This window comes from Astyanax mexicanus, chromosome 10, assembly GCF_023375975.1.
Source record: "Astyanax mexicanus isolate ESR-SI-001 chromosome 10, AstMex3_surface, whole genome shotgun sequence".
Classification (NCBI taxonomy): Eukaryota; Metazoa; Chordata; class Actinopteri; order Characiformes; family Acestrorhamphidae; genus Astyanax; species Astyanax mexicanus.
In genome coordinates, this window is record NC_064417.1 from 44,418,305 (window position 1) to 44,445,236 (window position 26,932).

Genomic DNA, 26,932 nt, shown 5'->3' on the forward strand with positions numbered 1-26,932 from the left:
AGATTTGCTCCAATTAGGAGCTAGCATGATCCAGGGCTCGCCGAAATGCCAAACTCCATTCTGTAGCTGCATGGGTGCTGAAGTCCATTTAGAATGCCACTTCAGCACGGGCCTGCTTCACAGTGCCTGGGTAACAAGATGTTACTTTGAGTAGCATTCTCATCGGAGCAAAAGGGGCCGGCTAATAGGGAGAAGCAACAGGGCTCCAGCGCTCTTATTATGACTGTGTGGCAGGAGGTGAGTGCAAGTTCCTCATCAGGCCTTAAATTAGAATCAGAGAGTAAGTTTTGAGAGTGGCACGCGCTGGAATCACCCTAATCACTTAAACGAGGAGAGCGGGAGAGGCGGGCGAGCGAGCAACAGGACCCAGGGTGCAATTTCACGTTCGACATGAGGGAGATATGAGATATGAGGGTAAAAAAAAAAAAAAAAAAGACTAGTTTTTATGCGGGAATGGCATGTGTGTGTGTGTGTGTGTGTTATTGTGCATGGAGGTTTTTTTTTGTGTTTGCTTATTATTTAAATGTATGTATTGTTATGTTTATTAGTTTTTGTTCATAATTCATCATTTTCTGTTCTCCATTGTCTTTCTTTTTTCTTTCTTCCTTTCTGTCTTTCTTTCTTGTTTTGCTTTTTACGTCACATCTGTAGCATACCTCGACGATGATGAGGAGGATGACCCTTTTGGGGATATTCCATTCAGTAAGTCACTGATTCATTGGATCCACATCCTTTATCCTGGACTGGATAATGGATAATTCTTCTGTAGTTAGTCTTCTGTATTATGTATTGTATTATGCATTTCTACCCAGGCCTGTGAAATAGGTCTGTGTTTCTTTTTGTGACTTTAATTTAGTTCTTTCTGGCATATTTCTGTGTCATGGTGTGTGTGTGTGTGTCTTGGTGTGTGTGTGTCTATGTTAGTGTAATGTGTATTATGGTTGCTGTGCCTGTCACGTGGCTATGTATTTTTAAAGTAAGGGTCAGTTCATCAGTCACCTCTATTAACCCAAGCCAGCTGCTCCTGCCCACAGTAGCCAAGCTAACAGCCCGCAGGACAGAGACTTCCCCCTGCAAATGAACCTCCACTGTCCTACTGAGTCTGTGATGTGCTGTCCTTGCCCGTCTGTATGTTTTTTAACTGTTTTTGACCACATTCCTTTCCTTTATCTCCTTGTTTTGCCTTCTGTGGACGTTCTTCTGAAGGAATCCGGGCACTCTTTCCTGGCCTTCGAAAAGGTAGATGCTGGACTGAATAAAAAACTAAATGTGAAAAATGTGTTAGATGGCGCAATTAGAGCGTGATTAGACTTTATTGTCTTTGTCAGGGATCAGTAGTGCTGCCTTCATTTGCATGTTGGAGCTGTGTCCACGCCGTTCTCCAACTCGCGCGCTCCAATTCTACTGTTAATTTGTTTTCAGTCATTTGGAGAAAATTTCCCAGCAGGTTTTGCCTTGTCTCCTCCCTCCTCCTTCAAATCCAAACCTTATTTGCGTCGTCTTGAAGCATAGATTCATGGGTAATGCTTTCTTATTGCATTTTGAAGTTTTCATTTGTTCCCAATTACTCACGGAGAGTGGACTGAATGCAGACAGCCTGGTGCTCATTCTAGACGAGATGCTTCCTAGCGCAGTGCTTTAGTCATATTAACAACTTGACTCCGAGTTTTTCTTACACCTTGAATTGCTGGAAATGAGCCAACTTATCTCATCTTTGTTATTAAAGTGATGACTCAAGCTGCTTTGCAAAGCTGACATCTTGATGTATGAGTGCAGCATGTTATGTGCGTGAATAATATAACACGTGAAAAGGGCCTTCGAGCCAGCACTGTTTGGAGTCTGTTGTGGGATGTGGTGAGATTTCATCCTATAAAATGTTCTACTAAGTAACCTTGTTTCATACAAAGTAGGGCTGCACAATATTGTATAAAAAGGACATTGCAATAGTTTGTCGTTTTGTAACAAATATTTCAATTAGGGCTGCATGCTATTGGAAAAAAAAAAAACTACAATATTTTGTTTGACCTGCAAAAAAAAAAAAAAAAAAAATATATATATATATATATATATATATATATATATATATATATATATATATATATATATATATATATATATATATGTGTATATATTGCAGCATTGAGTACAGATTTGTCAATAAGTCAGCATAGTATCAGTAATGCTGTCTGTGTATCCAGCAAAATGAATGATATTGGCTAGATCTGCTTCTGCTATTGTAGATGTGATGTAAAAGGAAAACAGTATGAATTTACAGTTTGTATAATGCTAGCTGTTGCATGCTGTATAATTTACAGTGCCTTATGTGACATTGCATGCGCTGTGATGCGAGTACAAGTATTATGCAGCTTTGCGAAGCCAATACTGGAACAATGTATTGTGCAGCCATAAAAATACAACAGTTTTCATTGCAGTAATATAAATTACATTGGGCTTATATAATTTAAATCTGGTCAAAATATCATGAAAAATTCGAAAAGTTGGACATTTTTTCTTTGTTTATCTAGTAAGTTCTAGCATGAGATGTTAAGTTTAATTTCCGTAATGATAATACAGAAACTGTGTATTGTGCAGCCCTAATACAAACCCACTCCTTACTATTTAGACTTGTAATAGATGGCTTGGGACCATTGTGGAATGTTATGTTTCTGATGCTACAGTATATAGAACCAATATATAACCATCTATATAAGTCTTTCTACCAGTCTATGATAACTTTTCACAGTTTAAGCCAGTTAATTTCCAGTTGGTTCTTCAAGCTCTACATAGAACTTACTGTAGAACTGTACTATCCCTTTATTGAAGAACCTTTGAAGAACCGTTTTGTTAACGGAGAAGATTTGCAGTGACTTAGAAGCACAAAGCCCTGTAGGATACATTTCTCTCTTGCTGCATTCCTCTCTCTCTCTCTTTCTCCCTTTCTCTCTAATCTTGTCTTCATGAAAGGCTGCACAATATGAACTTCATTAATCACAATTCTTTAAACAACTCCATAGTCAATTAGCCTCAGTGTTTGGCAAAGCCGGTGTTTCAGTCCATTTATCATGGGCATTGTACAATTATTGGTACAATTACTTCCTCGGCAGAGCGTATTGTACTTTTGCCTTCCACCGGGGATATGAAAGGCCCGTGTCCTTTTTCTTCTCAATTATGAATAAATACAGTGACAGCCTAATTTGTGTATTGCGTTTTGATTGCAAGGGAGCGATCAATAAGGATGCTTCTGGGTTTGTTTTCTTTTCTTTTTTGGCATTTATGGACTCATTAATGTGTCTCAGACTGATGCCTGAACGTCTCTGTTTCTGCACTGGACAAGACAACACGAGTATGACAGTTCAGACGGCCCAGCTGTGGTTAACTGAAACCAGACCCTCGAGGTTGAGTGTCCCTTGTCGCCCTAACCTCTAAAGGAGCCCTCAGCACTTGCACAACTAATTAATTATAGTGTCAAAGCCATCTGGCTATCAGTGTACGCAGGTAGCCTAACAGCTTGAGACAGCTCTCAACTGCCATTACATCATTAGGGGTTAGATTTGTGTAATGTTAAACCTAAGCAGGCTAAAACCTTTGGCAGAATTTGAAAAGTCTTCATTTGTATGTTATAAACTTGTAATGGAGACTAAGTGGGTTTTCACTGCTGTCGATGCCAACGTTTTCCAGATTGTCCTCCAGTGCTCTGTTCTCTTTATTCCCCATAACCCTGTTTTAATTTCTCCTGTCCGTCTAATGACCTGACTTTGTTTGTCACAGCCAGAGGCTCCTACTCTGTTAATTAACGGAGGGAAGGAAGGATAATGATCACAGGTGTCCAGTCTGGCTGTTCTGCAAGTGAACTGGAGGAGCTATAAGCACAGTGAATAAGCCCTCCCTCACAGATTACAGAAGCAGGCTTTGTGTTAAATTGGCCCATGGTGCAGTGCAAAAGTTGGAACATATTGCTGGAAGACTGTTACCTCCCCTGAACATTTACCTCCCTCCTTGGCACACTGAACGAGAGAAGGAGAGGAGGAGATTTTTAAGAGCACAGCCATTGACTTGTCTGTTTTTTTTATCATTTTACAATGTGTCCTTACAAGACATTTGGACATCTAGCATTCTCTTGTGGAAGTCTGCAAAAAGCCTCAGGCCTCACACTGAGTTTAGCTCCAGCAGCAAGAAACTTGTATGCTTAGCTTGTCAGATCAGGCAGGAGAAGATCAGCAGACAGTGCAGAGGGTCCTGCGGGACACTAGCTGACTGCAGAGCCATAAAGATTTCGCTTGGGCTGAGATTACGATTTCAGCCCTGCCTGCCGGCTTGGTGGATCATCTGCCCCCTGCGGGGCACTGCGGGGTGTCCACCTCGGTGGGCTCTGTGCCAGCCTCACCACTCTCTTCGTTGGGCCGCCCTGCCGAGCCAAGCAGGTGGGCCTAACTGGATCAGTGGGATTCTACGGCTTATTGACAGGCTGCCAGATGTTTCCATTAGTAGGGTGAGCTGGGCTCCTCATCTGCCAGAACATCTCTTAACACCCATCATCCACACTGCTTTATCAGCCACACGACGCTGCATCTCACTTAAACCTCTGTCCAGCTTTTCTCTCCTGCCTCGTACCCCCCTCTTCCTGTCCAACTGAGACCAACTGGTGCAGGCAGCAGGGCCCCCTGCAGCTCCATGAGTCTTGCTTGTAATCTTTTATCTATGCTTAGCAAAGTCTCATATGTACGTATCTTAAAATGATGAAATAAGAATTAATAAATATAAAACAGATGAATTTGCTGAAACTTTTCCTTATATACAGCTTCAGAAGAAGTTTCTGAAGCTCATTCTCTGATTTTGCTATTTATAGGTATATGTTTAGGTAGTGCTGGGCGATAAAACGATATCGATAGTTATCGAGGAAACTATATATCGCGATAAGTCGGGGCGAGAAATTCGATAAACTAAATTTTCTATTTCCCGTTTAAGTAGCGTTGTGAAAAGGCGCAGCACGAGATCAGGCAGCACGCTGAACTGCTGCTCAGCCCAGTACAACCCCTCCCCTCCCCTCTCCACCATCCCCCTCCGCCCCACCCCCCGAGCCCCTCCACTCTGAACTCCTCACATAGCGGCTCCTTCTCTCCCATTTACTGGATAAACTTCATTTATACTATTCAGCGGCGCTACACTGGAAAACTCACCTTTTAAATATGAGGCATGCGTCTCCAAGATATTTAGAGAGGTGAGCTTGTTCAGATTTCTGAAGGCAGGTAACGCTGCTCTGTTTGCTGCTAGTTAGATTAGCTTGTCTCCAGTTTAAAGTTAGCGATGTTTAGGTGTAAAAGGGATCTGTGCAATCTGTCATCATTAGCTAAGATGCTTTCACTGCTTTTTACATTCTAATAAACTAATGGGTAACGCACGTTAGCCGTGTTAATCCACGTTTCGTGTAAATTAAGGTTAACTTCAGCACGAGTGAGGGGTTAGTATATAAACACACAGAAAGGAAGCACTTTCCATCTTTTTTCCTAACTCTCACTGTTTCTGTTAGAAAACCCTGAGGGCAGCATTCTCCTCTGTCTTTGTGTTTTATAGTTTTTAACAGATAGAGAGTCTGTTATGCTGGATATTTTACTAAATACAGAAGATTATATAATCTGTCTAGCTGTATTTGAACTGAGCTAAACATTGCTGTTACTGAACTGGAGTTTTAAATACACTTAAGTAATGTAAGTCTAGTCTACTGAAAGCCAGTAATGTTAGTATAAATCTGTACTGCAGTAGAAGTGGATCATTTCAGAAACTTGACTTTATTCCTCCCACCTCCATTATAGGCCACTTTTTTTTTTAAATATTTAAATGTTAGCTTAATTTAAATGAAAAAAAAACTAAAGGCTCTTATTTAAAAAAAAACATAAGCAGTAAATTATCTAAAATTACAACAAATAGAAAATAGAAAAACAGTAAAACATATGTAATACATACTTTTTATATGACCAAAATTAAACTAGACTGAAATCTGACTAAAACTAATAATATCCGATAGACTAAAATGTAACTAAAACTATTATACATTTTAGTGAAAAGACTAAGACTGTATCAAAATCACCTGTCAAAATGAACACTGTGATATACTCTTGTATTTTGCTTTATGTAGTTGCCTGCATTCAGGGAGGGGAATGATCTTTTGATTAAATATAATTTTATAAAAATAAATAAAGTGTTATTGCAATTTAAATTAAACAGACATATAATGTAAAGGGTCTTACATATTTTTTAGTTTATATATTTGTCCCCTTTTTAAAATTAATTTAAAAGCTGTACCCACCTGGCAAGATGTTAACATCCTAGTGTCTGTCCACAAGGCTTTGAGCCTGCTAGTGATTTTGTCCATAACTCCCTTATTCTGTCACTTCTGAGTAAAAATAGAAACCTTTAAGTGTAACAGAAAGTGATTTGATTTATATCGTGATACATATCGATATCGGCTGATATGAAAAACTATATCGTAATAAGATTTTTTTCCATATCGCCCAGCCCTATGTTTAGGTAAAATGAACACTGTTGTTTTATTCTATAAACTACGGACAACATCTCTCCCAAATTCGGCTGAAATAACAAAAAAGTTGCAAAGCTTTTAAACCATAAATAATGGCAAGTTCATATTCATAAAGTTTTAAGAGTTCATAAATCAATATTTGGTGGAATAACCCTGGTTTTTAATCACAGTTTTCATGCATCTTGGCATCATGTTCTCCTCCACCAGTCTTACACACCGCTTTTGGATAACTTTATGGCACTCCTGGTGCAAAAATTCAAGCAGTTCAGATTGGTCCATTATATTCCAGAGGTTTTCAATTTGGTAAAATCAAAGAAACTCAACGTTTTTAGTGGTCTCTTTTTTTTAGATATATTTTGTATTTATTTACTGTTTATTCCTGTCTGTGGGTTAAAAACTATAAAGCTTTTCACAGTTAACTGTTGATCCCATGCTGGGATTTGAGCAAATGGTCGCCTCACACTTGATGAGCAGGCAGTTAGACTGTCATGCTACTGTAAAGCTGTGAAATTACACTACATAAATCAATATGTCATAATGTCAATATGTCAATACGACTATGGATTAGAGCTTGGGGGTGGGGGAGGGGCTGCCTTAAATAACTACATGCAGTTTGGCTGCTGGACAACTAAAACTCGTGGGCTTGGACGTGGAAAATAATGGATGTGAGTGAATTGGTATAAATGAGGGATGGAATAAAACAAAAAATAAACGAGAGCAGAAGTTAGGTGAACATTTTTGACCACATATACATTCAAATGGAAATCTTTGAGTTTCCATTGAAAGCTTATTTTCTATTGGCTTCTGGCTCAAAATATTTGCATACTGAGTGTGTAGTTACCTTAGGCTAAATTAAATATTATATATTATGATTACTTACCAGATATATATGTTGTAGGCTGTAAAAAAGTGTTTGAAATCTATGAAATAAAAAAAGAACACCAAATACAAATCAGGTAAATATTTTTTTCTTAAAAGTCTAAAATGAAATTATTGTGCAAAGCAATAGAATACCTTAAAGTAATACCTAAAAGTTTTAACTCTAATTAACTCAAATATCCAGTAGATATCACTTACAAATTTGAGCGAACTAATTACCTTAAATCATTCATTCAAGTAAATTCACCTTATCCAGGCTTATAGTGTAGACTTGTGAGAAGACCCCAGTTCACACCAGTGTCTCTCTGCTCCTCTCAGCACATCCATTCTCAACTGGCTCTGCTATCCTATCAGCTTTCAGCTTACTAACCACCTCGCCCCTCCCCACCTTTTGACCCTCTCTCCATCACATCACTTACACCCTGCTCTCTGCCCCAGCCCAGCTTTCCTGGGCCCCCTGCTGGCTGCTTCCCATCACTGCAGCGAGAGAGTGTGAGCCGCCGTGCCTCCTGCCAGCATTCTAATCCGGATTGATCCGTGCGGCACGCTGTCTCATCGATCACGCCTCTGCTGAGCCGCTCCAACGGTGGGCCTGCAGTGTCAGCCAGCACCCCTCGCTTCTGTTAGACATGAGCGCTTGTGCTTACGCATACATGTGCATGCGTCAACACGTCTTTAAGTGGGAGAATGTGCATGCATGTGTCACAGGCTTGTGTATTCGCATGTTGTGCATTGCTCAGGGAACTCTAACAGCTGCAGCTCGGGCTTTATTCTTCATTCTGAACCCCAGCTTTTACCCCTCTCTCACTAGAGGCATTGCCCCATGGGGCGTAAACTTAAGTTAATCTAAACCTGCCGTGCCCAGTCAATAAGCTAATCGTTACCTAATTGGATTCACCGGTCTTTGTGTCTTGGAAGTGGTATGAAAAGGCTTGTTTCTTTTCAATTACAAATGAAGTTGTTTGTTTAGAAAGGACACCTGGGGGGTTCAGAGCCAGAGAATTAAGAAGCATTTGTACTGATATGCCAAAAGTCATAAGACAGGAACTAGTATAATGTCCCATGACTTTTGCCATATCCCACAGAAGCTAAAGAACTGTTGGATATGTGTATGGGGCCTCCTATATTAAATGAGAATGTAATTTTTTTTTTTAGAGTTGCTTGTCAGATTGCAAGGACAATTCTAGCCAGAAGTCACTGGTCACGATAATAAACACCCACCATTCTGTCTTCTGTGGGTGCTAATGCTTCTATAATGTATTCCTGGTATGTTTGTAACACTGCAAATTGAGGAGTGTTAAATGGGTAATACTTTACAATAATGTTGCATTAATTAATAGTACTTAAAGAGCCACTAAACCTTAAACCATATATATATATATATATATATATATTTTTTTATGAATAGCTGAAATGTGTTCCTTTGAAGTAATGAAACATACTAGTCCTGCTTAAATTTGTAAAAAAAAACATTTCAACCCTTAAAAAAACGCTTTTATTGATGTCATTTCTGCTTCTGCAGTGCCCTCTCAGGTTTAACTGTGCTATAGGCGCGGATGACGTGTCCGTGTACTTTGGTACAATATGCAGATCAGACAATCAATAATACCGCCCCCCAGCTGACGTCCCAACTATCTGTGTCTCACTGATATCAGAGGCTCAGCCAATCAGCTCTCCCTTCTTCCCCACCTCTAAACCCATACATCACCCACTGCCCCTCCAAAACCACACCTTCCATTTTTTTTTTGCCTTTTTCAAATTTGAGATGAGGGTGGAGTCAGCTAAAATAAGGGGGTTTACTGCCCCTGTTAAGACAGGATGTCTCAACTAATTATTGCTTGATACAAGTTAAGACATTAATATCACAATTTATTATTATTTATAACATTCTTAAGCATAATAATTTTGTAATTATTATTAATGTCTTAAAACATTACTTAACAATTTAACAGTGCTTGTTTCTGTCGTAAATACTGTTAATTGTGACCCTTATTGTGAAGTGTCAACTTTAAATGTCTGCAAAATTTTGAAATTGGAATGGCCCATTCATCTGGCACTCACTATCAGGCCTCATTTAAACTCCAGTAAATGATGTTGCCTTGCCATGACCACGCTGCCCATTGTTAAATCTGAACCTCATTCACAAGATAACATCTTACAACTTATGCATCCCCTAAGGCAGCAGCTCATGATCAATTTACATATTGTTATCACATGACTTTTGGCAAATCAGTGTCTATATCCACATTTTTTACCTATTAACACCTATTTGTCCAATAATTTGCCATTATGCAGTGGATTCATATCCAGCTGGCCAACAGCAACACAATGAGGCACAAATCTGCAGTGATATTTAGTTCATTAAACGTTGTCAAGGTCAGCCCTGACACATCAAACAAAAGTTAGCCATTAGATCTTCCTCTGGTCAATGCATCACTTTATGCTGCCCTCTCTGTCTCACGATTCCTGCAGCTACACTGTGTTTTTTCACAGTTTCCTTTTTTTTTTAAAGAAGGAAGACGGAAGACTGTTCCACAAACGCACAGATCCATTTTAATTCTCACCCTCCAACTGGATCTAGTGTCAAACCTCACGGGGCTATAGGGATTTAGAACAGAAACAATGGCAGAATCCAATGCATTTCATTTGCACATTCAAACTTGGCGGACAGATCGCCATCGATGTATGGATAACAGATAGAATACACAACTGACAGGGAACACATTGTTCAGCAGAAAAGCCTCTGTTTAAATGCCAATATTCCCATTTAAATGGGATTTGTCTTAATCAATATCCGTTCTAATGGGCATGTGTTGTGTTGCAAAAAGTCAACCGGTGACACAAAATAAATAAATTAATCCATATTAGTTCTGAACTCTTCATGCTGCTGAGGATGCTAAATGTCCAAAACACTTGACAGGGTAATTAGTAGTTTATTACACGTCTCTGCTCCTTTTTTTCCCTTGTTTACTTTTTTTCCACTGTTGCTGTTTACATATAACAAAAATATATATTTTTTGGAGCAATATCTTACTCTAAATTCACACAGCGATAAAAGTGACCCAAATCTGTTATCTGTGTGGCAGTGTGATTTTGGCATTTTCAATTCTGATTTGGACTGTTTTTATATGATACTGGCATCTGATACATTTCCAGTATGTGGAAATGTGTCAATCTAAACAGCAGAATGGAATTAATGCAACTTTATCAATTAAGCTCATAGTTCACTAAGAAAAAGTGAAAAAGGACACCAGCAGTGAGAAAAACGTAACAGCAAGGTAACAAACCTCATCCATAATTGGGGTGATGTTTCTGTTTGAACTAAATTACCAGGCCCATATCACAGCACATGCCACAGAAGGATGTGACCATGGTATCAAAGGAAAATATAACAGTGCATAAAAATAAGTTTCAAGTTTAAGGAAACCAATAATGCAAATCAAAATATATCTTTGTTGAAAAACGTGACCTTTTTACTGTGAGCTTGAATGCATTTTTTCTGTGATCATTTCAGCTACCAGCAACTGGAACATCTTGAAAGCTCCTGAGAGGTTGTAGAAAATGAAACTGAAACTTCAAGTGAAGCATTTCTCTTTTTTTCTCTTACAGGCATTAATATAGGAGCTTGATCTATTCAGAGATCTCAGCGATAGGTTACATTTAAAAGTACTTTATATTTGGTAAGAAAACAAAATTCAGGCCAAGTTACCTGCTGTTTAAACATAGTTTTTTTTTTAAGTTGCCCACAGAACCTGACAATAGACGATTCTTCCTTTTTTTTTTGATAACTATTTCTAGAAGAAGAACTTCTAATAAGTAAATACTGCATAGAACATAAAACATTTAGGAGCCATGTTTTTAATGACAGTTTCACTAAAGTTTCAGATAGTTCCTGAGTAACATCTGGATTCAGTACTTTCTCAAAGCGGAATTGAGTAAGGCACGATGCACAACAATAGGAGGCGGTAAATCCTGCATTGTAACTTCTCTGTAGGGTTTAATTTGCGAGAAACAAAATGACTGGCTTGTATTTGAAAGATGTTCCCTTTCCCTAATGGGAGGGTTCTTTCCATAGCCATCTGTTTCTCCAGGTGATAGAATGACTTGTTTCAGAGCTTCCTAGCTCTTTGTAATTAAAACATTCTGCCTCATGCCTTTATCAGTCATTTTTGTCTTCTTTTCTCTCCTATTCATGGGAAGATTGTTGGTGAAATATCTAAACTGTTGGGCATGAGGAATTTTACGGGTGTTTTAGCCAGGCTCCCTCTGGGTGTAAACGTTCTGATGTCGAGGGCTTTGCTCTCTCTCTTTCTTTCTCCACTGCCTGCCTCGTCTCTCTACCTGCAAGATGAAGAACCGTAGCCTGCAGCACAACAGAAAGCAGCCTCTGATGAAGCATATTGCCCAGAAGGACAGCCCTCGTATCCTTCTCCCCACGGCACCTGTTCTCCTTTACTGTTATGGCCGCCGCATTGCAGGCCAGGGATTTTTGCCATTGCCACTCATGGCTGCCTCTGAGCCAGTTATAGTAGCCACAATTCAATCGACCCCAATCTCCGGTCAACTGTACACTCTAGCTACTCAGTCTTGGAAATCCAAAAGGCACATTTTTTGCCTTTGGCTGCTTCCTGTCTTTAGGAATCAATAGGTCACTAAAAATCCACCCTATCCTAAACAAATGAAATTGGCTGCTCACCTATGCAGTGGCCCAACTCAAACGCTGACTCCGCTGAGGTTTTTCTTGGCAGAAGGACTGCAGTTTGTTAAAACTGTGCTCAATTCTGGCATTCCACAACTGTAATATAACCAGTCCAGGCTTGATAGCTTGGCTTCAATATGAAGAGTGCTTGCCGCATACTTCAATTTCTTTTCTTTTTTTCTTTTTTTTACTTTCTTTCAAGTATATTCTATCCTCAGGCAAGATTTTATACTGGCTCTTAATATTTTCAAGGTTTTTCTTGACCCTTTTAAGCATTTCAGGAGAATGTGGCTTCAGTGGTTTGCACCATGCCCAGTTATGTGCCCTTTCTTCTTCATATAGCTTTAATTCATAACTAGTAGAGAAAGAATCCATCTCTTTATTTTTTTGGATATATTTGGACATCGAAAAAATGCAGTACTGGCATGATGAACTGAACCAGCCAAAACCTTACATACTCAACCAAATCAATGGGTTGCTCCACTGACCCTGTCCCAAATTAACGGGTTAACCTCCACGCCAAGCCCAAAGCGATCAATGGCTGACTCCACTATACTTAATCAATGGACTAGCCTGCGCACCTTTCCACCAATCAATGACTCATTCACATTACCATTAAAGGTGAATGGCCACTTCTGGCCAAACTAAAATAAGCACACCCACCCACAAATACACACACAAATACACACCCACACATGCACACTTGCAGTCTTTTGGGTGTGAAACAGAAGTGCTCAGCACAATATGGCTGGTGTGAGCGATCACGTTGATCTGCTTGTGTGAATGTCAAAGACAAAAGACACTCTGCAGGAGACTGATACTTCACTCACTGTCCCCTCCTGGCCTTTCTGGTGATTTTGCTGCATCAGACGCAAGCATATCGTTTACCAGAAGGCTGTTTTTAGATCCAGCTGTTTGGGGTTTTTCTTTCAGTGCACATCCTCATAGATACATTACACTCTCGCCAAGCATAAGAGATGTACCATCTGCTATCTGTTTTGAGCTCTGGATGACAGTGCATGAAGAGGGTGAGTCATGAAAAACCATTCATTGCGTGTGTGGTGTGTATGGTGATGTACTTTATAGAGACATCAGTGTGAAAGAGGCTTATTACAGGGCCCTACGTCAATGAAATGTGTGTTTTTGCTCAACCAATACATTTATGTGGGACTGACATAGATAGAACATGGGCTAGTTGGGGTCCATATGGTCATGGGCTCTGGGTTTTTATATAGGTACAGTTTATGCCCTGTTTGCAGTGTGCAACCCAGAGAGGACCCATAGTTCCATCACTCAACATGGCTGGCATTTATATGTGGGTCTTACATGGCACCTGTTGGCCTACCCATACAGACCCCACATGAGCATGTCATCTGAGTGAATGCAAGTCGTAAATAATTAGCACATTTCAAAAACACTTTCACAGGTGCTCACAGGTGTTCATGTCACCTGAGAAATAATATGGAAAGCATATTATTTGTCAGCAGACATGCACACCTGTGAGCACAAGAATATCTACAAGTAGTTCTGCTGAAGTTCAATCACAATACACACTGAAGAAGACTTGTTTTGACTTGGTCGATTCAAATAGAAAGTTTGAAAAGTGTTGGTCAAGACCAAAGGACAGAAACATGGTCTGATAAAAAACAAGCGATCCTTGTCTAGATAGACAGAACCACAGTTTTCTTTGTTTGATGTGTGAAAACACTTTTCAAACACTTGCACAAGTTGAGACAGGCCATCGTGACCCATCGTGTCTTTCCTTTCCTGTATCTACTGTAACTGTACATTTGCCCTTATGTACTGTGTAAACAGAAATGAAAGGAATCCAAGGGTAATCCAAGGGTTATACTTAGACTTCTGTGTGACACAGGGAGGCAGAATTTGGCACAATACCTGGAAAGACAACTTACTGAACTGACAATATGCCACCATTCAGTGCATGTCCTTCTACAAACCAATCAATGTCACGTATAGGGGAGTGCAGCCCACCAATGATGGAGAAATGTGTATAATGTAACAAGCACATGAAAATGACCTTAGTAAGTTCCACAATGTGAATTCTGTGAAGTGTGTGAGACAGTGTCCTATTACTTAATAAAGTGCCTTAATTAAGAACATTCAAGAGCAGAAGCCAAAAGTGGGTTTTCTATTAATATACAATTAACACAGGCCTGTAAAACCCAAGGCATGCATAAATGAAAATGAAACTCTCCACATAGTGCTACAGGTTATGCCACACATTTTTTTTTTACTGTAAAACGTAAAAGTCTCGCCACCTGACAATGTTCAAACATGATATAGTAATAAATACAAGAAAAATAAATGTACTTTAAATGAATCTTTTTGTTAATGCATAATACATAATAATCTGCACAGCACTATGTACTATGAAGACTACAACACCAAGCTTGAGATTATTTAAATCTCCGTTCTGCACCAAACTGCCAACCCTGAGCGTATCTGTGCTTGTAGCAAGCAAGCCGATTGCAAACATAGATAACATGGAATAGATATGCTCCACGGGTCCTGAAGAAAAACAAAAGATCATCCCTCCCTAAATAAGAATTCCAAGAACTGGAGGAGAAACGTGGATCAGAACCGTATGGTCTGAATGCTAATGGCAGTGGCTGCACCTTTAGTAAAGATAACGACTATCCGGCCTAGTTGTAGCATCCAGAACTATCTTAACTCAAGAGCCCGTATCCCGTCTGACAGGAGCGGGTTTAATTCATCACCCATCTACTAGATCAAAGTGACTCTGAAACCCAGCCAGAACCTCTGATGAATGAGAATGTATTTCAGCGTATTGTGGAAAGTGCTGTTTAGCTCCAGCCGAAACCATAATATACTATCAGTGCCGAAGCCAGAAAGATCCAGCTGCATTCAGTGTTTGGCGTGTAAACATTAATAAAAAATAATATTAAATAAAACAGAAATGTTGAGACCGCAGGCCGTGAAAGCTTTCAATACCAGGATGACCAGCAACAACAAGCAGACCAAAGTTTTGAGAAGATTCTTAAACTGAAGAGGATTCGTGCACACACTCACCGCCACCACATTCTCCAGTCCTCTTTATTATTAACTCAGTGGTGTTTTTTTGTATTTTTTTGGTCTGAAATTTTATCAGTTATTTTTTTATGGCCCTGGGTAGTACAACATTTTCTTCTTTTTTTTTTTTTTGTTCAGGAATGTTCAGATTGCAGAAGGAACTACAGAAAGCATGGATTTATGGGGAACATGTCAAAAGTTGTATTTCATTCATCAATAGATTGTTACCCTTAAGGGATAGCTTGAGAACAGTCACACCTGCACAAGTTGTGAGGTGCTATCTTGTAAGAAGTGAGAAGTGAGACATAATTAGACCCCACACACATATCCCCCAAGTGCAGCACTTTTTAGCTTGCATTGGATTTAGCATAAATCATGGGACATCATATTATTGTCCCATGACTTTTGGCAGGTCGTTGTATTTATTAAAGAAGAAAGTAAAAAAAGTCATCTGAAAAAAAAAAGATATTGAAATAATGGTTGGTGTGGCATAGTGGATAACACCACTACCTCCAAGGGAGTTACCTAATCATGTGGGAGACTGGGGTTCAATTCCCAGTCTGGATGATTGAATGCTGCACTACACCAATAGGAGTCCTTGGGCAAGAATCCTAACACTACATTGGTCCACCTCTGTAATAGGAATAACCTTGTAAGTCACTTTGGACACAAGTGTCAGCTTAATACAGTAAATGTAAAAAAAATACTTGACAAGAGTGGAAAAAAAACTAGGCAAAAAGGCTGCTTTTATTATAATCATTACTATCATTAAAAAGATTATTAGTATTATTGCTGTAATTACAATTAAATTGATAACACCACTGAATATGTTTCGTTTTAAACTCTATTTCTTGTGTCAGCCATTCCAATATTCCTGTTTCTGTCTAAATCGAATTGAAACCGAATTGAAGATATGAAAAAGAAAGGAAATAAGAGTTCTAAAAGCTTGGAAACAGGGCAGCAAATATTTTTGGAAGTGAAATAGTGGAGAAGTGGTGAAGAAGAGAGGGATGCTAAAGGCTTTGTAGGGCTAGTTCAGACTGCCATGGCTGTCCAGAAGCCCAAACAGGTTGTCTTTGTAATGAAAGAGCAGTTAGGCGGTGCTATGCGCTGAATTACACATGACAGGCCTGCCCTGTGGATCAGTGGAGCTCAAAGAGTGGCAGTGGCCTGTGGGCTGAGGGAGGAGCGTTCAAGAGTGCTAAACAGCCAGCTTCAGCAGGCCTGGAGCTATTACGCAGACGCCATGTGGCCTTCAGACGGCTTTGGAAAGGCACCTCAGACACAGCAGACGTATGAAATAGAGCCATTTGTATGTGCATACATGTTCGCGCCAGCTTTTTTTTTTTTTTTTGTCCTTTGTCTATGCTTGTGTTTTTAGGAATAGGTTTATTTAGGAATGCACCATAATGATGTGCTAATATCATTAGTTAGGTAGTAAAATTTGGAATTAAATCCATTATTTTGTTGAGCAAAAAAAAAAAAGTTTATCCTACCGAGACCTACATCTGATCTCTTGGGCCAAATAATCTTTAGACCTATTAAATATTTATTTTTACTGTCCCATCTGACATTTGTTTGTCTGTGTGGTTCAGCTGCAAATGATAGCTCTTCCTTCTTAGACAATCAGATGAATTTCATTTATCAAATTATTGTTTTAATGTGTTTTTTAAAATGAAATAATCAAGATTGTACATCTTTATATATAGAGGCTTGTGCTGAATGTCAGATACCCATAAACATCTCTTTTATGTGGCAGTAATTTTCATATTCTGCTCTTTTCCTTAACTATTTTATAAACTTATAATCTAAAACTATAGATTTTATAGTTTTTTTGTACTGTAAAATGAAGCTGCTTGCTCTTCTTTAAAATACTAAATTAAATAATAATAATAATTATTATATTTTTAATGGTTTCATACAAGTTTATTTGTAGTTATATGATTTATAGTGTATATGTATTTATAGTGAATATAATTGTCTTTTTTGTAAGAGCAAAAAAAAAATATTAACTGAGATTTTTTTATTATTTGTATATATATATTTTTAATACCACTTAGCCCTACTTTTAGTTGTATGTGTGGCTTTTTTAACCCGTTGTAATGTAAATAAAGTGTTAACAATGTGTCACCTCAGGGAATGGCTTGGGAACACACACATGTATAAGTTATATGTGTTAGGTGTTATCTTGTGAGTGAAGTTGAGCGCTAATGAGCGTGCTTACGGCAACATAATGTGAATTATCGAAGTTTGAGTGAGGTCAAATAGTGGTAGCCAGATGCATGGGTTATATTCTATTAATCAAGAATCACTTGTATAATATATAAAACATTTTTTTACAATATTCCCCAGCCCTAAATGTACACACTGTATATGTATACTATCATGCATCCTTTCTTTAATGTTTATGTCTGTTTAAGAGCCCACATTTACTCTTGTCCTTATGTATATGCATATACCTACAGTATATGCAAAATTATTATTATTTTTGTTTTTAACCAGTTACTGAATTTATCATTGTAGTCACTGAATAGTCTAGAAGTCTTAAGATAAAAGCTGAAGAATAATCCTAGAGTTTATTGGGGTCTAGCGTACTTTTGTGCATTGTGCTTCAAGCATGTGTGTTTCTGAGCCACAGAACACACTCAAGGCGTCCTGTGTTTCTGTACTGGTCTCCCTCTCTGGTCGCTCATTAAAGAAGGGAGAGTCTTTGATAAATGCATCTAATCATATTCCCTCCATCTGTTCAACCTGGACCGAGCAGGGCTGCCAAAGGGAGAGCAGATATTTTCAGCCACACATTTGGCTTCTTGCACCGCAATTTAATTGACTCAAGCCCTTAAAAAAAAGCAAAAGTACTAAAAAAGTAGCTGGGTTCCCTCCGTGCCTGTGGAATAAGACCTGCCTCTCCTGAGTACACTGACCTTTGCCAGCAACACAGGGGAACGAGCAGAAAGTGTAGTACATGAGTGAAAACAACATCCAGCAAAGCCATTTCTCTCACTCTTGCATGCTCCCAGCTGCATTTACAGAGGTGAAAAGCTTTTTTTTATCATTTTATTATATTTTAGTATTTGTATTTTTTCATGTCAGACCTGCTGAACCCGATATTGCCCTCTGTTTTAGTTTATCTCTCAGTCCGTTTTCTAGCCTCTTCCATGATTAAACATTGTTTTCAATTAGCTTCGTGTAGCATTGCATGATTCAAAACTCTTAGCATATTGAATATTTGACCTTTCCTGAAGCGTGTTTACATCCCCTCTGTAAATACTAAACTAAACCTCTTGCCTTTGTTTAATATATGTATTTCTTTCCCTTTTTGTTCTCCTGGCCTGACCTCTGAATAGAGCATGAGCTTTTTTCTGTTTTTAACCCAATTCTGGTACAAATTCATGATTCATCTACCAAGCGTCATCAGTAATTACACTGAAGCGTAATGATCTCTTTTAGTTAGTCACAGTCATGTATTCTCTGTGTGTGTGCTGTTTAAAGGTAAACACTCCTGTTTTTTCAAACTGATAAAAAGTCTCATTACTCATTGACGTCTGTTATTGTAAGTCTCTGTTTCAGTCAATATCTATTCTGTCCTTCTCTAAGTACTGTACAATGCACTGAAAGACAACTCTCTATTCTGTAATTATACTGTAATTAGGAATCCAGTCCACCAGTCTATTTGTTTTTCAGGAATGATACTGATACGATACATAGGTTTTGTATGTACATCAGTTAATACCCGATACTGTAATTGAATTGAACTAAACCATATTTGTTCACATTGGTAGCTGAAATGTGTTTCTTTAAAGTAATGAAATATACCAGACCTGCTTAAATATAGAAAAAAAAATATATATATATATATATATGTATATATATATATATAATAAACATTTCCTACCCTTTAAAAAACAATTTTATTATGGTAATTTTTGCCTCTGCAGCGCCTGCAGCTCTTCAACTGTGCTATGGGTGTGAATGATGTGTCTGTGTACTTTGGTACAATCAATAATACCTCCCTCCTGCTGACGTCCAACCATCTGTGTCTCACCGCTATCAGAGGCACACTGCTGCTGTTTCAGCTCAGCCAATCAGCTCTCCCTCCTGCTCTGCCTCTAAACCCATACATCAACCAGTGTGTTTTTTAAACTTGAGCTGAAGATGGAGTCAGCAAATATCAGGGGGTTTTGTATCCCTTTAATATACAGTAAACTTCAACATATGGGAGAGACTTAAGCCATGCAGGATGCAATGCTACCTTCTGGGATCGGTAGAATTGGAGCTGCAATGCTAACAGATACAGCAATCGGCATTGTCAGCATCAAAGTAGGTTAGTGAAAATGCTAAGGAAAGTTGGAGCTGGGATGCTAACAAACAAAGCAACCAGTCTTGACAGTAATGGCAACTGTTTTTGTTTTTGAGCTGGATTACTTGCTGATAGTTAGTGACAGGATAAGGGTGTGTATGTGTATCATATCAGTTGGTTACTGGGAATCTGAGTAATAAAACCTAAAATTTTAGGATGTAGCATAGCTGCATCAGTGTATGGGTTGGTCCCATGGATCTACCTAATTTTATTGGTATCTTAATTTGTTATCCATCCAAATATCAAATTGTTGCATCCTTAATTCTCTGGCAAGTGAGATGTGGCATTAAATAATCAGGAGGAAGTCACAAGGTAGTGTTTCAGGAAAACTGGAAAGAACTTCTTATCCTTCCTGCTTGCGCACACACACACACACACACACACACACACACACACAAACAAACATGTCGCTCCTGGGGAGCAGTCTCACACCTCTCTTCAACAAAAACACACTTTCTTACAGAGAGAGAGAGGGAGTGATTTAAAGACAATGCAGTACAACGTGTATGAAGTTTTAGTTCCGGAAAAAAGACGTTTAAAAGGTTTTTTTTGTCCATGCTTCTTTTTTACCAATGTTTCATTTTGTGTTGAAGGCAGTTTGCTGAAGAAATGAAGAAAAAAACAGGCAAAAGAGTAAAGAGAAGGTGAAGGTGAAGTCTTACGAAACCGAATAAAAGAGGTCACCTTCTCTTTTATTCCCTTTGTCCTGCTCATGGCCTGTTCTGTGAAGAGTTGTGAGGGCGAAGAAGAAGAAAAAAGGAAGTGTTTGATTGCAACCAGAAAGACATTTTTTACTACCTTTGAAACGTGCACATACGTGTGCACACGCACTGCATGCATGTGTCCTATACACTCACCAAGCCCTACCTATTATTAGGCACAGTATTACTGTATTGTAGGGCCTCCCTTTGCTCTTTGCTGTCAGTGAAGCCTCAGTATGTCTTGACTTGTCTTTCAGAAGATGTTAAAAAAAAAAATCTTTTGAGATTTTTCTTGTCTATGTTGACATGATTGCATCATGCAGTTCCTACAGATTATGAAGGACAAGCTGTGAATCTTCCTTTCTACCATATCACAAAGAGGTTCTATTGGATTCAGGGCCTGCGACTGTAAAGTCAGGGACACTGATAAACACTGAATTAATTAGCACGCTAGTGAAACCATGTTTGAGACAGCATCATTATGCTGGAAGTAGTCAGTAGATGGATACATCGTAGCCATGAAGACTTACAGTGCTTGATGTGGAGTGATACCTTAGTCTGTTCACTTAGTGGCTGTCTTTGCAATGCCACTGAGCGTTTATTTTAAGTTACTCAAGAGCAGGTTCTGATTTCTTTGAATAGAAAGACACTAAAATACCAATTTTAAAAATCTGTGATACAACCTGATTTAAACTTCATCAGTATTTTGAAGCCTGTGGCTCAATAATGCACAAAAACATGTTTTTTCCAGATATGTCTGTAAACAAATGCCATGCTGTGTATTATAGGAACTTCTATTATGATTTTAACCTGAGACCAATCTTCTCATTTATAAAACTGCTAAGGAGGTGCATTTTTACCACTTTTAGCACTAGATTTAATTGACAAGAAAGCACAATTTTTGTGGCCCCACAATAACAATTTATCAGACGAGATTACATTTTCCTAGTCTTCAACAGCCTCAGTTTTCTGTTTTGGCTGACAAAAGCAAAACTTGGCATCCTCTTTCATTTTTGTAACCCCTTCTGCCCACAGTTTAATGTGTTATGTGTTTACTGTAGCCTTTCTGTCAGCTCTAACAAGGCATGTCTAACTATAAATATTGCTGATCAGAAACACATTCAAACCAGCCCTCTGGTACCAACAATCATACACACATTTAAAATCACTTCCTTCACATTTTTTCACCATTCTCATGATTAATATGGACATTACCTTAAGCTGCTGAACCATACCTGTATGTTTTCATGCATTAAATAATGCATTGCTGCAGTAATTTTGACTGATAAGATAAGATAAGAATTGCATGAGTTTATACAGGTGTTTCTAATGCAGTTCTCAGTGAGTGCACATGCATATGAAACAGAAATGCTGTTAAAGAAATCTGTCTGTCTTAATTACTTTTAAAACTTTTTATATTCACATTCCAATACACACACACACACACTTTTTCTTGTGTATTCCGCTTGTTTTATTGCAGCCAGTGCCTCGCAATGAATAACCTACAAAGTGAAAACAAATTAAAAGTGTGAAACGACTTTCCTCATCAAGGTGACATGATCATCAGCAAAGATCAAATCAATAAGCCGTATTCTCATTCTTTTTCTTAAATAGCTCTGTGAGTTATTAGCCCACTCCGTAGCTGTTTACCTTTTCATTAATGCATGACTTGAGCGTTTAATTAGTAGCACTCCTTTCTGCAGACGCTACATTGTCTGGAGTAGGGGGTGAATAGAAATGCTGAAGCGCGGAAAAAAAAGAGAGAGAGAGAGAAAAAAACAAAAACACATGCGTACACATGGGAAAAAAAGGTAATTGCTAATAAGTGTGCTTGACTCTGTGTGTTAAGCATTTGTAGAGAGGCTGCGAGGTGTGTAGGCTCGGGCTACGCCGCACAGCAGATACGTTAAAGAGGAAGCGGCCTTCAGCACAACAACCCACCTCCGCTTATGTCTGTCTACACACGCACACACACACACACACACAGACATACACACACACAAACTTCCATAAAAATCAATACACACTGGCATATGTGCACATATATACACACTGTGCTCTTTAGATATTGGAGGAGCTACATCGCAATAAAATAAAAGACAATGAGGGAGGAGGGATGAGAGGAGTGATAAACAGACAGACAGACAGACAGTCAGATATTTTAGGGTGTATCATCAATATATATATATATATATATATATATATATATATATATATATATATATATATATATAGTTTTTTACTTTTGGGTAGTGTACCTCTTGGTGAGAGATTTTTGACTGCTAGATATACCTGTAGGAATCGGTGTGTGGTCTGATTGATGGATGGATGGATAAATGAAGAGATAGAGATGGAGCAGAGGTGAAAATATCTGTGTGTGTGTGTGTGTGTGTGTGTGTGTGTGTGTTTGTGTGTGTGTAGTGGATGAGTTTAAGTCCCAAGAGAGCAGCCTCATCAATCACTCTGTGTTAGTATGTGGTGTGGAGGCGCTCTGGATTGGTCAGAAAGCTTTGCTAATTGGCCACTGCGCTACAGCGATTCGGCTGCAAGGGGGCCAGCGGTTTGCCTCCAATGATGATTGATAGAGCAGGCTGTGGTGTGTTTGTGTGTGTGTGTTTGTGTGTGTGTGTTGGTGTGTCTGTCTGTGAAGGCTTTAGGAAATGTGTAATAATGGGTTAAAGGGACAGATTAGAAAATTGGGGCTTAATGATCCCGTCTGTGCTCACTTCCTCCTGCCAGCCGCTCCTGTCTGGAAGATCTGAGGCACATTTCCCTAAGGAATAGCCTCTCTCTTCCTCTCTCTCTCTCTCCCTCTCTCTCTCTCTCTCTCGCTCTCTTCCCCACACACACACACACACACTCTCTTATTTTCTCTTACACACTTTTTCTTAGTGTCTCTTTCCCTCTCTCTATCATTATTCCAAGACAGACCTTTAGGAATTAACAGCAGTAGGTTTGTAGGTTTGTTTGGATGCATGTGTGTGTGTGTGTGTGTGTGTGTGTGTGTGTACACCCAAGCATGTGTGTGAATCCCGCATTGATTCTCTCCGTTAGCCCACATACCCTCTTCTCCCCTGAAAGCTCCAAATCACTGCTGCACAACACACCCTCGGCTCAGGCCTATTCTGATGGAAATGCAGGCCAGCCATAAGAGCCCAGGCCCACTGGAGCCGATAACAGCAGTGTGACGGCATGAGGCTCCAGAAGACATCTGTGATCAGTTCCTCTCCTGTGTGTCTGCATCTCCTACTCTCGCTGTGTGAGCCACACTGATCTGAGAACAGCGAATGCAGGATATGTTATTAGTTACACCAGTGGCACACAATGCAGCATTGTACTGAAGCTTCTGCTTATTCTTCATTCAAGTCTGGCTCCACCACCTAATACCAGTGCCATTTTGATTTTGAGCGGGTGAAGTGGATACACTCCTCTCAAGTGCAGCTGGGAGAGGAGAGGATGCACCATCATGTGAGAGTGCTTTTCTCAAGACAAACCTTTTTATGCAAACAGTATAACAAAAAAAAAGATATTTCACAGGTTTTAAAGCTGAATGGGCGAAAAAAAAAAATCTTACTGTTAATATCAAGATTGGAATTAATTTAGAATACTCTTATTACATGTAGATACATTGCTGATGTAATTTCAATCATTTCATCTGACTATCACATTTGAGAAATAATGTTACTGGCCATATTAATAGCAACTAATAGCACTAATGGCAAAACAAGTAAAAGAACAGTACCTTTTGCTCCTGGGCTCCCCTACAGTTGTTTTAGAGTAATATTCACATTCACAACACTGCAGTGAATACAAATCCTGCTTTAATCCTGTTCCCTCTTCCCTCATGAACAGCTGTACACATGCATTTTTTGACAAGTTAAAGTGGAAGAAGCATGTGGGATGATGAGAAATCATTTTCATAGATTTTTCAAATCAAATCAAATTTATTTGTATAGCACTTTTTATAACTGATTTTGTCACAAAGCAGCTTTACAGAAATGTTATCACAGGACATAGAATGAGGCAAAACATTAAACATAAAAATACAGAGCCCCCAGTGAGCACAGAGACAAGGAAAAACTCCCTCAGAGCTGGAGGAGGAGGAAACCACTGGTCACTGGTCAGACAGCTTTTAAAATAATGTTGTCATTATAGTTATTATACATTCACAAAGGTCTATATAATATATTCAGGTGTATAGCATCACCAGCAATTTTTTACTGATATGAATAGAGTTGCGCATCATCATACAGTTCTTGGGAGACATTAGTAAATCTCAGCCAAAGTTATATCCCTGAGAACATGGCCATATTGGGCCCAATTGAGAGCTATGAAGTTTTGCCTACTGGTTCCATATTGGCCCCACATACAGATGTCAGTGATGGGACTTCATTTACACATTTGTACATTCATTGCACATGGAGCCTGGATGCGACACCAAAAGAGACAAAGGTAGTCTTTACCAATGGAGCCCATTTGGGAATCCCAACTAGGTCCCATTATCAAAACACATTTACAAACCCACATTTAGAGCCAATGCCCAATTGTAGCCTACCTAGGCAGAAATATATCAGCAAAGTGACAAATAGGCTAAAGGAACTGGAGGTCTGCATGGTTAGGAAAAATAGAGCAATCAAGACAGAGAAAGCATCCAAATCACACAAAGCAAAGTGCTCACCCAACTGTTCTCCATTCCTGGTATTTATACTGGCGTCTGAGATGTTGCTGAGTGGAGTCAGGTGGCCTCGTTAGCGGGTGTCAGCCAGCCAGCCGTGCCGTGTCAGTGCCTCGGCTCCTCCCCTTGGCCATGCAGAGTTTAGGGCTGTCCAAAACAGTAGTGCTGAACAGTAGAGTTTCTCTGTCAGGACCATGGAGAGCGCATGGAAGAGTATTGGGAATATAGGAGAGCTGTGTGGGCATGGTGGTGATCCACTTTTGCCATAGTAGTCTCATACTTTTCATTACCAGTAACGCATGGAACATAATTATGAGGATGTATACAACGTTCCAGTGTGTTTAGTGTGGTAGTTAGTGATGCTTAGTGTGGTAGTAAAGACTGATAGAGCCAAAACCAAGTCAAGACAAGGAAACATCAAGTCTGTTCAGTTCAGTTAAAACGGACGGATATTGTTTTTTTTTAGGTTTGTGCCTGTGTGAAACCAGACCGAACAGAGGGAGAAAATGCTCCAATTAAACAAAATCAAGCTGCTAGCTGCTATGTTATGCTAAATGGTGTTGTGCTATGCTATCTGTTCAGTGTATTTAATGGAGAATAGAGAACATTAAAATGTTAAACATGTTGATTTGTACTAGGGGTCATATAGAGTAATCAAAGAAAGAAAAACTGTAGCAGGAGAAAGCAGCCCTTTTACAAATCACAGTACAGTAAAAAAAAAAAAATATGCAGTGCATAATTAGCTTAAAATGAAGCATCCAGTGCTGTACACTAATATCCATGGTAGATGTAACACCTTGGGAATAGGCAATCCAGCATCACATAATTGGCTTATCATCTTTATTGTCAAAGAGATTTGACCATTTTCTTTTGTTTCTAAGAAAAAAACTAAAACTTATTTTGCTTTTTGCTTCAGTGGAAATTACGACTAGTTGACTAGTCAACTACGGTACTTTTTGGATTACTAGCGAAAATTACTAGTCATGCAACTTCTAATCTCTACATCTTTAAACCTGACTACTATAAAATATGTCTCTGTTCTTGAGACCAGTCTCAAGACCAAGACTAGACTCCAGTTCTACAAATAAAGTGCCAACTCAGGTATGTATGTGTGGTACTATGCAGAGCCCCGGGCACATCTGATTGACTCTACAGCCTTGGGCTCCCTCTTTACCTCTCAGCCTTGCCTCTTCTTATTCCTCGTCTCTTCTCAGCCTTTGCCTCTTTTTCCCTCCTCCTTCTTCCCCTCTTCTCCCCGCACACGTAATAAATTGAAACCTTCCCGCCAGAAAAGGAAACCCATGCATACACACGCATACACTAACATGCTCAGCTCAGACATGCCGAGATCCCAGTCCCTGAGAAAGAGAGAGAGAGAGAGAGAGAGAGAGAGAGAGAGGACGAGAGAACGAGAGGGCCGATTGTGCTGGCCCTTTTGGAGTTCTACTGTTAATCAGGTCACACACAAACAGACACATTAGCACACAACAGCGCTCCTTCCAGGCCTCCTCCCAGACGATTGGCAATGTGCTGCGCTGTTGATAGAGCGCTGGCAGCCGTTCAGCACGTCGCTCTCTCCGCACATCAAACACACTCACAGCCCTCTCCCTTTCATGCCTCTCCCCCCAAAAACACTCTGTTTGATCTGCCTGCCAAAACACATACACACACACACACACACATTCACGCACAAACACACACATGGTTTACACACATAGGCATTGAGACGGAGGTTTACACAATTCTGCAGTAACACTAACACACACACACACACACGCACATACACAAACACACACCCACGGCCACAATAAAATCAATCGATAAACAGAAGTGAGTGTGTAAGGAGCATGTGCTGTGCTATGTTGAGTCAGAAGCTTTGCTGTAAACAGGTGTCCTTAAAACCTTCCCTCTCCATGAGGAGGCCTGTGATCATCATGAGCTCCTTTAACCCAAAGCTATTCTCCTCTGCTGCCAGGAGGACAGTGAAATATGTGAATTTTATATGAAATATGTTTCTAACAAATTTCTTACC

The 26,932-nt window shown here is 39.3% G+C and overlaps 1 protein-coding gene across 7 annotated transcripts in view; it reads left to right on the forward strand.

The window, feature by feature from the left end:
• The window catches only part of tenm2a (teneurin transmembrane protein 2a), a 433,542-nt gene that overhangs the window by 139,296 nt on the left and 267,314 nt on the right, over positions 1–26,932 (forward strand). For 3 of the 7 annotated variants that reach the window (XM_049484477.1, XM_049484478.1, XM_049484479.1), the window contains 2 exons: positions 652–702; positions 1,207–1,239. The exons of the other annotated variants lie outside the window; for them this stretch is intronic. In XM_049484477.1, coding sequence (XP_049340434.1) covers positions 652–702; positions 1,207–1,239 — 84 coding nt within the window. The remainder of the gene's footprint in view (positions 1–651; positions 703–1,206; positions 1,240–26,932) is intronic. 7 annotated transcript variants of the gene reach the window in all.